The 14,006-nt window shown below is 39.9% G+C and overlaps 1 protein-coding gene and 1 non-coding gene across 7 annotated transcripts in view; both read left to right on the forward strand.

Annotated features, from left to right (window-relative positions):
• The window catches only part of BLM (BLM RecQ like helicase), a 73,589-nt gene that overhangs the window by 18,210 nt on the left and 41,373 nt on the right, over positions 1-14,006 (forward strand). For all 6 annotated transcript variants that reach the window (XR_004975181.1, XR_004975182.1, XR_004975183.1 and 3 more), the window contains exons 6-12: positions 138-270; positions 760-1,448; positions 3,583-3,774; positions 6,708-6,826; positions 8,240-8,353; positions 11,099-11,197; positions 11,420-11,568. Coding sequence is in view for 3 of the 6 variants with exons in the window: in XM_036355717.1 (XP_036211610.1) it covers positions 138-270; positions 760-1,448; positions 3,583-3,774; positions 6,708-6,826; positions 8,240-8,353; positions 11,099-11,197; positions 11,420-11,568 (1,495 nt within the window). In the remaining 3 variants the exon portion in view is untranslated. The remainder of the gene's footprint in view (positions 1-137; positions 271-759; positions 1,449-3,582; positions 3,775-6,707; positions 6,827-8,239; positions 8,354-11,098; positions 11,198-11,419; positions 11,569-14,006) is intronic.
• Positions 11,742-11,860, forward strand: LOC118679293. Its single transcript, XR_004975203.1, has one exon. It is a non-coding gene; the product is annotated as a U4atac minor spliceosomal RNA (small nuclear RNA).

Genomic DNA, 14,006 nt, shown 5'->3' on the forward strand with positions numbered 1-14,006 from the left:
TCGGGCAGATAGTAAGGACAGTATAAAGTTGTTTATAATTTTGTTTTTAAATTACTTCAGATTTTACATGCATGACTTTGAAAAACTTGTCTTTTTTGTTTTCAAGGTACAATATTAACACCATAATTACTTTACAGGTAGACAGGTAAGTTTGCAGCAGCAGCTTATTCAGGTGATGGACCGCATTTGTAACTTAGTTGATGCTATTCCTGATGATGAGCTGAAAGCTTTGGATTGCGGGGACAAACTGCTTCAGCAGCGAAACATAAGGTACCTTGATTTTTCTCCTTCTGGAGTATATCTGGCTGCATTGCCACCACTTTATCAGAAACGTACCGGGCAAAATGGTTAGCATCCTGAATAGATGTTTTAAATTTATTTACTTTCTCAAACTTTTCCTTTAGTATTTTTTTAAAAATATATTTTATTGATGTTTTTACAGAGAGGAAGGGAGAGGGATAGAGAGTTAGAAACATCGATCAGCTGCCTCCTGCACACCCCCTACTGGGGATGTGCCCACAACCAAGGTACATGCCCTTGACCGGAATTGAACCTAGGACCCTTGAGTCCGCTGGCCGACGTTCTATCCACGGAGCCAAACCGGTTAGGGCTTCCTTTAGTATTTTATCCAAATTTTTGAAATTGGAAAAAAGAGAATGTATTTTGCCACAACTTGGGATGAGAACTAAAGATATACTTGTGTGGCCTACCGTGGCAGACTGCTCACACTTACTATGGTGTTGTGTGTTTTCTCTTCAGAAGGAAACTCCTAGCCGAAGCAGATTTTAACCCAAGTGATGCCAGTGTCCTTGGCTCAATGTGGAGGTACAGGCCTGATGCCCTTGGTAACCCCATGGAGGACATGGCATCTGTTTCCTTGCCGTATTCGTTTTCAAAGGGCGATTCCTGCCCTACAGGGAGTTCTGATGAGTTACATTTTCCGCCCATTCCCTCAAATTCCATTTCTTCTCGGGGATGTTTGGTGACTCCCCCAGGAAAGACAGAGTTCTCAGTCACCAAGAAGAACCTCTTTGAAAGACCATTATTCAATTCCCATTTACAGAAGTCCTTTGTGAGTAGCAACTGGGCTGAAACACCAAGAACAGAAAAAAGAAATGAAAGCCCTCATTTTCCAGGAAGTGTTCTTACAAGCACTGCTGTGAAAGATCAGAATAAACATACTGCTTCAACAGATGACTTAGAAAGGGAAATCCAGGCCTCCTGTGAGATTGATAATTTTGACATAGATGACTTAGATGATGATGACGAGTGGGAAAATATAATGCATGGCTTAGCAACGAACAAGTCTTCCACAGCTGCCTATCCACCTATTAAGGAAGGTCGGCCCATTAAATCAGTATCAAAAAGAATTTCTCCAACCAAGACAGACTGCCTCCCTGTGACACCTGCTGCTCAAAATAAAAACTTCTCAGGGTCAATTCAAAAATGTAAGTGTATATTTTAGAATTCTGACTTGATGAGAACTGATCAATTTATCAAGTAGAGAAATGTTTATGTCGCAAAATATTAAAATACAGGGCAGTTGAAGACAGATTTCAAGTCACATTTCTTTTGTTGTTGTTTTTATTATTTTTTTAAATCTTTAATGTTGAAAGTATTACATATGTCCCCTTCCCCCCCCCCCCCCCCCCCCGCCTATTGACTCCCCGCCCCCATCCCTAGGCCTTCACCAGCCTATTGTCTGTGTCCATGAGTTATGCATCTATGCATAAAGGTCTTTGGTTTATTACTTTCCACCCACACACCCTCCCCGTCTTCCCTTCGAGATTCCGCACTCTGTTCCATGCTTCCATGTCTCTGGACCCACTCAGTTCATCAGTTTATTTTGTTAATTGGATTCCACATATGAGTGAGATTATGTGATACTTGTCTTTCTCTGACTGACTTATTTCACTTAGCGTGATACTCTCCAGGTCTCTCCATGCTGTCTCAAAGGCTAAGAGATTCTTCCTTTTTACTCCTGCATAGTATTTCATGGTATAAACGTACCACAGCTTTTTTATCCACTTATCTACTGACGGGCTGTTTCCAGATCTTAGCTGTTGTAAATTGTGTGAAGTTACATTTCTTAAATCATCAAATTATTTCTTTTGGCCTAGACTCCTTTTAATTCATTCAGTAAATATTTATTGAGTGCCCACTATGTGCATGTTCTGCTCTGGGTTCTGGTAATGGATAAATGATGAATAGTTCCTGCCCTCTTGGAATTCACAGTTTGAGGAAAGTTTTTGGAGGAATGAAATTAGCCACTGTAAAGGCTGCAGAAAAAAGCCAAAATTAATTTTAAAACCGTACATCAATCCTATAAAGTTACCACAAAGTGTTTTGTTTTGTTTTTTAACTGAAACAAGTTTAGATGTACAATGTTCTGTAAAGTACAGCCCTCTCTATTTTTGTTATTGATGACTTAATACCACGGAGGTTGTTCTTATAGTTACACTGTTGACCTTTAAATAACCTTTAATGGATTTATTTTTGTATGCTGTTAGAATGTGTCATACTTGACGTTCGCAATTATCTTGAGATAGTTGAGCGTTGGAGTTGGAGTAACTGCCAAAGCTGGCGGGGGCTCTAATTCTCTGTGTTGAACCAAAGTTGCGACAGCAAGGACGGAGAGCAGGGGGCAGATGTGAGTGACATTGTGGAAGAAGAATCAGGAAGCTGAGATGACTGAGTTTTCTGACTGGGTGACTGGGAAATGTGACACCATTAACAGAAATAGGAGAATCAGGAGACAGGCAGATTTGGAGAAATGCTGAGGAGGGCTATTTCAAGACTTGTTGAGCTTACAGTTTTGGTAAGTCATTTAGGTAGGAATGTCTGGCAGACAACTGAAGATGCATATGGGACTGGAACTTAGGAGTACATCAGTCAGTTCTTTTTTTTGTTTGTTTTTTAAAATATATTTTATTGATTTTTTACAGAGAGGAAGGGAGAGGGATAGAGAGTTAGAAACATCACTGAGAGAGAAGCATCGATCAGCTGCCTCCTGCAGGCCCCCTACTGGGGATGTGCCCGCAACCAAGGTACAGGCCCTTGACCGGAATCGAACCTGGGGCCCTTCAGTCTGCAGGCCGACGCTCTATCCACTGAGCCAAACCAGTCAGAGCGGATCAGTCAGTTCTTACAGAGATCTGTGCCTTCTGTGCACACAGGTGATGCTGAAGCTCATAGGACTAGGAAAATTCCAAAAAAGAGCATCTAAAGAGCCCGGCCCCAAGTGCCTGAAAGACTTCCAAATTTCAGGGGCAGGTGGAGAAGTGGAACCAAGAGAGGGAATTTAAATCCACAGATGTCTCGAAGGTCAGTCAGAAGAGAAGAGGAAAGAGGAAAGAGAGTAGTGGTAGTGCTGTAGAGAAATCAAGGAAAGACTTGAATTTGGCCCTTAGGAAGTCTTTGGTGGCCTTGACACTTGTATGGAAGGAAATTCAGTACATGGTTAAAGAAGGAATTTGCTATAGGGAAAGGCATGTCAGTGATTATGCAGGGCAAAGAGTAAACGCTGCAACTGTCTTGTGACATTAATGCACTGCTTTTTCTGAACATTGATTATTTTCTTAGACCAGTCGACGCAAAATTTACCATCCAGAAATCTGAATCACGAGCATTTCCAAAGCCTTAATTTTCCTCATACAAAAGAAATGATGAAGATTTTTCATAAAAAATTTGGTCTCCATCATTTTCGAACTAATCAGCTAGAGGCGATCAATGCTGCACTGCTTGGTGAAGACTGTTTTATCTTAATGCCCACTGGTATGTATTTTTAGATGTGAATTGGCAGGAATCCATTGGCAGATGTGAAATGAAAGCCCTTTAATAGAAATAAAAAGAACACCGACAGTATTTCTATCATTTATGGGCCTCTAAACCTCCCATGCCATAGTAAGAAAGTGTATTACCTCATACCCTCTGTTCTAGTTGTTGACATGATAACATTTATAGCCCTTTAAGATTTTCAACTCAAAGCTCGTTGTGTTGAACTGATATAGAATTTCTCTTTGGGGATTTTTCTTTTCCTAGTCTAAATTAGTCTGGAACATGAATAAAAATGTAGGACTGGAATAGAGATGTGACCATTTCTGGCAGTTGATTTTTTACAGTCTAGTGATCTATGGTGGTTAAAACCATCAGCTCTGGATTGGTGGCCTGGGCTTAAGGCATAGCCCTGCCATTTCTTAGCAGAGTGACCTTGAGCAAGGCCCTTCATTCCTTGGACCCCACATGTGCAGTGGGGATAATAATAAAGAACCTGTCTCACAGAGTGTTATGAAAATTAAATGAAAAGCATTTAGCGTAGTTCTTCCTTGGCCTGTTTTGAAGAGATCCAGGACTTTTCATTGTGCTGTAAACGTTTATAACAGCTGTTCAATGATTTATAGTCATCCAAGTCAGACTATTAAATAAGCAGTTCGGATAAGAACCAGGGGGAGTTTGGAGTTTCAGTACTTGCACATGTTATCTTCCCTGGGCCGTCTACTCTCCTTGTTGTGACCTTAAGCAATTAGTAATTGCCATCATTGTTTAATAGTATTATCTGGCTATCTGAAGTTTTTTCAAACTGATTTTAAAATTTAGGTGATGTTCGATTAATAATCATTTCCTGTTTCATTAACTTGTTTACTCTGTGCTCTGTGTCCTCTCCAAGTTGGTACTCCAAAACTAAAGCAGGAAAGGACCCTGAGTCGTCCACTGGTTTTGGGGGGCTTCCCATGGTCCTTTGGGGTTTCAAGGGGGTGTTTTTGTTGTTATTGTTAATCCTCACCCAAGGACATTTTTTTTCATTGATTTTTTTTTATAGAGAATGGAAGGGAGAGAAACATATCGGTTGGTTACCTCCTGCACACACCCCGACTGGGGCCACAATCGAACCTGCAACCTAGGCATGTGCCCTTGACTAGGAATCGAACACTCAACCCTTCAGTGTAAGGCCCAACACTCTAACCATTAAGCAACACTGACCAGGGCTTGAGGGGGTGTTTTTATGTGTCCTTCCATTCCAATTTAAACTCTTGTTATTGTGTGTGTGTGTGTGTGTAGTTTATTTTTTATTTATTTATTTATTTTTTTATATATTTTTATTGATTTTTTACAGAGAGGAAGGGAGAGAGATAGAGAGTCAGAAACATCGATGAGAGAGAAACATCGATCAGCTGCCTCCTGCACACCTCCTACTGGGGATGTGCCTGCAACCAAGGTACATGCCCTTGACCGGAATCGAACCCGGGACCCTTCAGTCCGCAGGCCGACGCTCTATCCACTGAGCCAAACCGGTTACGGCTATAGTTTATTTTTGACAAAATTTGTAAGCTCCTGATCTAGTACATGTTGGACGTGATAAAGTTGAGGCGTGATAAGGGTGACGGCATGTCTAAGTCACATAACCTGTTAAGTGGTCGAACTGAAACTAGAACTCAGCTTCCTGGTCTTGCCATGACATTTACACATAAATACCAAAGAGAAATTACTTACTACACATGCAGAAAAGATGGACTGTTTTGTTTAATTTAAAAAAAAAAAAAAAAGTCCTAGAAACTGCCTAGCACAAATTTCTATTATTAGTGGGCTGATGAAGTTGAAAATTAGGGATTAATCATTTCAGTTACCATTAAATGTGTACTGATTGTCTTGCCATTTTGAATTAGAGTTACATGTAGAGAGATCCCACCCCACCCCACCCCCACCCTTTGATCTCAAAAGAAATTTCTTTCTCTTCATCCTCTGTTAATGCACACAAATATAGTTCTACCCTTTACTTCAAAGGAAGATTGGGAATATTACCCTATGGATAAGAGTACAGGAAGTATTCATACTAGTGGTTTAACAAAAGAGATTCTAGAAGTGCCCTCTGGATCATCAAAGAAATATTAAACCATGTTAACTGTGGGTTTTAATATTGTATACTTTATCACATTTTAACTCTTTAAAATGAAATATATGAAACTAGTGGCCCGGTGCACGAAATTCGTGTGGCCGCGGGGTGTCCCTCAGCCCGGCCTGCACCCTCTCCAATCTGGGACTCCTCAGGGGATGTCTGACTGCTGGGCCTAACTTGGCAGTCAGACATCCCTCTCGCAATCTGGGTCCACTGGCTCCTAACTGCTCGCCTGCCTGCCTAATTGCCCCTAACCACTCTGTCTGTCGGCCTGCTCGCCCCCAACGGCTCCCCCGCCCCACCAGCCTTCTCGTCCAAAACTGCCCCCCCCCATCGGCCTGGTCACCCCCAATTACCCTCCCCTCCAGGCCTGATTGCCCCTAACTGGCTCTGCCTCGGCCCCGCCACCATGGCTTTGTCTGGAAGGTCTCCCAGTCTAATTAGCATATTACCCTTTTATTGGTATAGATAATTATTTTAATCCTAGAATCATAACTAGAGTGCCTCTTATACTGCATTTGGATTTCCCAAGTAGACTTCTAAAGCAATTCTATTGCATTTAAGCTTTCCGCCCTGATTCTTGCTTTTGCTATCATATGTACCTATATGAGATGTCCTGAAAGATAATCTTTACACATTTAAATTGTCTAAGTATTTTGACTCATTTGAATATGGCAAATTGTGGCACCATAGGAAATATCACTTGGTATTCTGTTAATTATCTTAAATATTGTGTGTGGTTTACTTTGTAACTTTTGCCTTCATGCTCTCAAGATAGGGCCTGACAGGTATTTCTTTTTCATCTCTCTTTCAGGAGGTGGTAAAAGCCTGTGTTACCAGCTCCCTGCCTGTGTTTCTCCTGGGGTCACGATTGTCATTTCTCCCTTGAGGTCACTTATCGTAGATCAAGTCCAAAAGCTGACTTCATTGGATGTAAGTTAAAAACAAAATTCTACCAGTTACAATAAAAATGCTCATAAAAATATAACTTAAAAATAATTATATTTTAGTACTCTGGGCTGCCTTTTTATTTAATAGTTTGTGAATCATAAGAATGAAGTACAGCTATTACATTAAGTTGTACATTTAAGCTCAAGTCTGAAAATTCTCATACAGATAACCTTCCATCTGATTTTATTCTAGGAGAATGTATTTTAGTAAGAACTTTTAACTTGTACTTTGCTGATATAAAAAAATTTTTATTTAATATGAAAGGAGGTTTTTTTTATTACTGCCAGATCAGCATAGTTCTTATCTTACTCCCTTAACGTCTTAAAATGCATACACATGCCTGTACCCACACGTGTGTCCTTTTTCCTCCTGGCTGAGATTACAATAGTATATGGATTCATTCTACTAAATCCTGCATATTGTGATCAAACAATTACTTTCAGGGTTATGAGCCACTACCTTTTTTTTTATGGTGGATTTCTTTTTTTTTCTTTTTTTATTTCAGAGAGGAAGGGAGAGGGAGAGAGATAGAAACATCAATGATGAGAATCATTGATCAGTTGCCTCTTGTACGCCCCCTACTGGGGATCCAGCCAGCAACCCGGGCATGTGCCCTTGACCAGAATTGAACCTCTATCCCTTCAGTCTGCAGGCTGACCCTCTATCCACTAAGCCAAACAGGCTAGGGCGCCACTACCTTTTCCAACAAGACCGCTGGTTTGATTCTTCTTCCAAAGAATGTCTTAGTGCAGTGATGATAGCCGTTGTTAAGTCAGTCCTGATGTTACGGCCTTTGCATCACTGTTACCCATTAAAACCCTGAATACACATTTACCTAAAAAAGAATGTACCTATACATTAGGACTGGATCTTTTGGATGCTGAATTCATATTTATATTACTTACAAACATGAAAAGCAAAGGAAGTAAAGGAAAACGAAAAAAGAAAAAATTAATCAATGAGAAGAATATTTTAAATTGTAGTTAGTAAGGGTTTTTAAAAAATGTACTATGTACTTATTGTTACTTTTTAAAAATATATTTTATTGATTTTTTACAGAGAGGAAGGGAGAGGGATAGAGAGTTAGAAACATCGATGAGAGAGAAATATCAATTCAGCTGCCTCCTGCACACTCCCCACTGGGGATGTGCCTGCAACCAAGGTACATGCCCTTGACCGTAATCGAACCCAGGACCCTTCAGTCCGCAGGCCGATGCTCCATCCACTGAGCCAAACCGGTTAGGGCCTTATTGTTATTTTTATTACATTGAGATTATCTTTCCTCTGTTAGGTTTGACATGCAACTTATAAAATATTTATAAAAGCTAAGGGTAAATATAAGCTTAAATCAGATTACTGTGTAAAATTTTTATTGTTTACTACTTTAATACTTAGATTCCAGCTACATATCTGACAGGTGATAAGACCGACTCAGAAGCTACAAGTATTTACCTCCAGTTATCAAAAAAAGACCCAATTATAAAACTTCTGTATGTTACTCCAGAGAAGGTTTGTATTTTATCATTATTTTAAAATATGACATTAGAGCTGTGTTAGTAAAAACAGTTCAGTTCTTGCTCTTGAGTATGGAAAACCCAGCCTTTCCCTCCTCTGTCCCTCTCCTTTATTCCTCACATAGAATACTTCCTTCTGCTCATCCAGTGTGTGGAGGTTTTTTCCTTACACCAAGCAATTCTTGTGACACCGGCCAATTGTCCTATAATTTAACTCAATTCTGACATTGCCTACCCAGAGATAGTGTCAAGTCCCACAGGTTAAGGGCTCAGTCCAACACAATTGTTTCCTTCCAGGTCACCCGTAACTTCTCTGATTTGGCTATAAATCAGAAGTTCTTATGACTCCCTTCTCAGTTCCTATTAATTTGCTATAGCAGCCCGTAGAACCCAGGGCAGTGCTTAAGTTTACCAGTTTACTAAAGGACATGATAAAGATACAGACAAACAGCCAGATGAAGAAAAATGCTGGGTGAGGTCTGGGGAGGTCCAGAGCACAGGAGCTTCTGTCCTCATGCAGTTGGGGGTGTCACCCTCCTGGTGTGGATGTGTTTGCCAACCCGGAAACTCTGAATCCCATACTTTGGGGATTTGATTTAGGCTTCCCCATACAGGCACGATCAATTATTAAATCTATTTCTAGCCCCTCTCCCCCTGTCTGGAGGATGCAGGGTGGCGCTGCGAATTCCAAGGTTCTAATCATGGCTTGGTCTTGGTGGTGACCAGCCCCCACCCAGGATCCCCCCAGACTTGACTCTAGGGTAAAAAGATGCTCCCAGCATTCTTATCACTTAGGAAATTGCAAGGATTTCGGGAGCTCTCTGCCGGACACTGGGGTGGAGACCAATATATTTTTTCTATCATCTCCTAAAAGCTCACTAGAATACATACATTTTTCAATTTTGACATATTTCTGATATATAGTATAGTGCAAGATTTCCTGTATGACTTTCACCCACAAACTCCAAATAGTAACTTTTACTGTGATTGCTTTATCATTCTATTTTTTTTAATATTTGAAAGTAAGTTGTAGACATGATATATCCTTTTAACCTTAAATACTTCGCCATGCATTTCATAAAAAAAAGGAATTCTCTTGCATTACAGTATAATGATCAAAATCAGAAAGTTTTCATTGATACAACACTATTATTTAGTCTATGAACTTCAATTTCACTAGTTGTCCTAATAATGTCCATTATAGCAAAAGAAATTCCTAGAATATGCATTTAGTTGTCTTGTCTCTTTAAATAATTTGTCTTTCATGATTTTGACAATTTTTTAAAAATATATTTTTATTAATTTCAGAGAGGAAGGAAGAAGGAGAGAGAGTTAGAAACATCAATGATGAGAGAGAATCATTGATTGGCTGCCTCCTGCACGCTCTCCACTAGGGATCAAGCCAGCATTCCGGACATGTGCCCTTGACCAGAACCGAACCTGGGACCCTTTAGTCTGCAGGTTGATGCTCTATCCACTGAGCCAAACTGGGCAATTTTGACACTTTTGAAGAGTAAAGGCCAGTTATTTTGAGAACTGTCCCTCAATTTAAGTTTATCTTATGTTTCCTAGTGATTAGATTCAAGTTATTCATCTTGGCAGGCACATCAGAAGTGGTGATAAGTTCTCAGTGCATCCTATCAGGAGGCATTTGATGTCAGTTTATTCTGTTATTGGTGATGTTAGTTAACCTAGTCACCTAGGTTAGGTGGTGTCTGCCAGACTTCTTCACTGTAAAATTACTTTTTTCTCTTTTGTCATAAATGTAAGTTTTTTTGGTTATTTTCTGCCTTTGTAATAGTAGATAATTGTTGTGGGATATTCTGAAACTGTAAATATCCTGTTATTCATCAGACTTTTACCTAATAGTTTTATCATGCATCGATGATTCCCCTTTAGTTATTAGTATAATGGCTGCCAAATGATGATTTTTCTAATTAGTTGGCATTTTACTATAACAAATAGCTTTCCCTTTTACCTATATATTTACTTATATTAGTAAGAAATTATGGAATTTTAACTTATATAGTAGGCTAGCATCTATTTTTGTTATGTAATTTGAATGTTCTAATTTGGCCAATGGGAGAGCTTCATCAAACTGGCCTCTGTCCTTTTGACATGCCTGTTAAGATGAGGGTGCCAGATGTGGTCGTTAATACTAGAATGTCATTGCTTCTAGGCCCTGTCATGGACAGAGCTATGAAATATATACATACATATAGTATGTATATATGTGTGTGTGTGTGTGTGTGTGTGTGTGTGTGTATCCCCCTCCCCAAGTAACAAGCATGCAAGTAACGTATCCATAGCCATTTCCCAGTGTAAACATGGCCCTCAGGTATGCTGAGGTCCAAAGTTTTAGAACCACTGACCTGATACATAACTGTTTGCTAAACATCCTAAAATGTCTCTGCTATTTTCTATCACTTCTGCTAATTCTCTTCATATCCTATATAATAAGGAGCTAATATGCTAATTAGACCAGATGGCTGAACAACCTTCCAGAATGACCAGTGGGTGGGGCGGGGCAGGGGACAGGGCTGCCGGGCAGCTGGGGCTGTGAAGGCCTACTCTTGAACAAATTTCGTGTATTGGGCCTCTGGTAATGGAATAAGAACCAGTTTTCTCTGAAGGTTTTAATGGAGCGTAAGTTGCAGTGGAACTTAAAGACAACAGAATCCTTGAGGTGAGGTGATGCTTAAATATTTTTAAAGGTCTAATTAATCCTTTTCTGACCTAGGTCTGTGCAAGTAACAGGCTGATTTCTACCCTGGAGAATCTGTATGAGAGGAAGCTCTTGGCAAGGTTTGTTATTGATGAAGCACATTGTGTCAGTCAGGTAAATACTGTTTTTTACGTCTTGAAATATTGATAAATATATACCACCAACAGTATATATATTTTCAGAACTAAAGAGAGAAAAAACATTGGGTGAATTATTCTATTTCACTGAAGAATATTCTATTTCACTTGAAGGTGGTTCTGAATGTGGTGAGCAGTATTTGCTTTGTATAAACGAAAGATTCAAATGGTCTGAAAAGCGGGTTTTTCTCTCAACTAGTGGGGACATGATTTTCGTCAGGATTACAAAAGAATGAATATGCTTCGCCAGAAGTTTCCCTCTGTTCCAGTGATGGCTCTCACTGCCACAGCTAACCCCAGGGTGCAGAAGGACATCCTCACTCAGCTGAAGATTCTCAGGCCTCAGGTGTAAGTTGTTGAAAGTCGTACATTTCGAACCCTGGGGCAGTGGTTCTCAGTTTGCTACACATTATAATAATCTACGGAGCTTTGAAAATCCCAGTGCCCAGGCTGTGCCTGATGCCAATTAGCTCAGAATTTTGGGGCTGGAAACCAGTAGGTTTTTAAAAATCCCCAAGTGAACCATCCTTTTTTGGGGTGGCGTTACTGCCCAATTAGCGTGCAGTGAGGGCAGTACTGCCAACGCCTTTAAAAAAGAAAATCTCCAGGTGATTACAATATATAGCAAAATTTGGGAACCAGCGCCCTAAGGGCTTTTCTTCGCTTACTGAAATGAAAACTTTCTCTTGTCACCTATTCTCTATATTGGAATAAAGTGCATGCTGTTCCTGTTAGCCCTGGGAGCGTCCCAGTAATAAAGTAGCTTTTATTTACCTGATTTTGGCTCCCATACATCCTAGAATATACATCATGCAATGAACCAATGACCCTGCTTTGTCCTTTTTCTCGAGTCCCAGTGACACCCAGAATGCTGAAAATAGTCCAGAAACTATGTATAACAGCTTTTTAAACTTTGTTTCCATCTCAACAGCAAAGGGCTTCTTATTGGCACCAAATCCATAATTATTCAATGATAAAAACCACAACAGTAAAATGCCCCACATATATAGGGTGTACTGGATTAGTTTGTATCTCTGCATGAGTTTGTAGACACAAGCGCACTCTGATAAGTTCATTCCCTCAGCAAATAATTACTTAACAGCTATTGTGTACCAAGGTTACAATATTTCTTCCTTCCAATTTGTTAATGGGCGTTAGAGTTTGAGGAAAGCCTGAAGGAATGACTAATATATTGAGGTGATGTTTTTTTTTTAAGTACACCTTTTGTTCATTTGGAAAGAGAGAATAAGCTGGCTCTATAAATATGGTAAAAACAATAGCATCTCTCAGTGGGTTATAAGAAGAACTAGAAGTGCCACATGAAGGATATGAGGGGTCATGAGATTAAGGTAGCTACAAAGACCTTTGCAGATTAAACTGGCGTGCGTTTGTTTTTGTTAATCCTCACCCGTGGATACATTGATTTTTAAAGGGAGTGGAAGGGAGGGAGGGGAGATAGAGAGAGAGAGAAACATCAATGTGGCTGGGATTGGGCCTGCAACCCATGTACATGCCCTTGACTGGGAATTTATCCTGGACCCTTTAGTCCTTGGGCTGACGCTCTAAGCACTAACGCTCTAACGGCCAGGGCTAAACTGGCGTTCTTGAGTGCAAGAATTTCCAAGTACTCAGTTTTTTGTGCGTGATTTCACTTGCAGAGGGGAGTTTGTATAAAATTGGGGAGAAGTATATTTTGCTTCCATAATTGATAAACATTACGTGATAGTTAAGGTGTCATACTTTAGGTTTTAGTGAATAACCTACATACTAGATATTCGCGTCTACAAGTACTACATTGATCTGCGAAAGCTTTTTCTTTTTTTAGGTAGGCAATATTTTTAGCTTTTTTCCCCCTCAATTTATGCCAGAAGCAATCTACTGTTTTTTTTGTTTGTTTGTTTTTGTTTTTAAATATTTTATTGATTTTTTACAGAGAGGAAGGGAGAGAGATAGAGAGTTAGAGACATCGATGAGAGAGAAACATTGATCAGCTGCCTCCTGCACACCTCCCACTGGGGATGTGCCCGCAACCCAGGTACATGCCCTTGACCGGAATCGAACCCGGGACCCTTCAGTCCGCAGGCCGATGCTCCATCCACTGAGCCAAACCGGTTTTGGCTCTACTGTTCTTTTTGATCAGTAATATTTTCCAGATGCCCGACAGTTAAATCATATAAGTTCAGTTCAATTAGCCTTTTCTAATATATATATATATGAGAATCATTGATCGGCTGCCTCTTGCCCAGGCATGTGTCCTGACGGGAAATCAAACTGTGACCTCCTGGTTCATAGGTCGACCCTCAACCACTGAGCCACACCGGCTGGGCTCAATTCACCTTTTGAATAACTTTTTGTTAAGTATAGAATTTGTCGTTTTGCTTGAGTAAACATTGCACAAATATAGTTAGAAGCAGACACCTTTAACGTCTTTTCCTAGTAGTGTGAGGAGATCTTGCAAAAGCAATAGATTATACATTTCCTGAGTCTAGCATGTGGTGCCCGGTGCATAATTGGCACTTGTTAAGAATGAATAAATGAAACATATGGAGGAATTTGGGTAAATGTGGGTAAAATGTGACAATTTGGGCAAGTCTGTTGACTCTTTAATATATTTGGTACTTCTATATTTGGGAAGGTTTAAATTTCTTAGTGGAAGTACAAAATTTTAATGAACACTTTCTGATACATTTTTTTTCCTGCTCTTCTTTTCTGCCAGTAAGCCCTTTGTTTGCATTAAATTTGCCCAACTGCTGATGTGTCATGACCCTGAAGAAGGCAGTTATCCA

Source organism: Myotis myotis, unplaced genomic scaffold (assembly GCF_014108235.1).
Source record: "Myotis myotis isolate mMyoMyo1 unplaced genomic scaffold, mMyoMyo1.p scaffold_m19_p_23, whole genome shotgun sequence".
NCBI lineage: Eukaryota > Metazoa > Chordata > Mammalia > Chiroptera > Vespertilionidae > Myotis > Myotis myotis.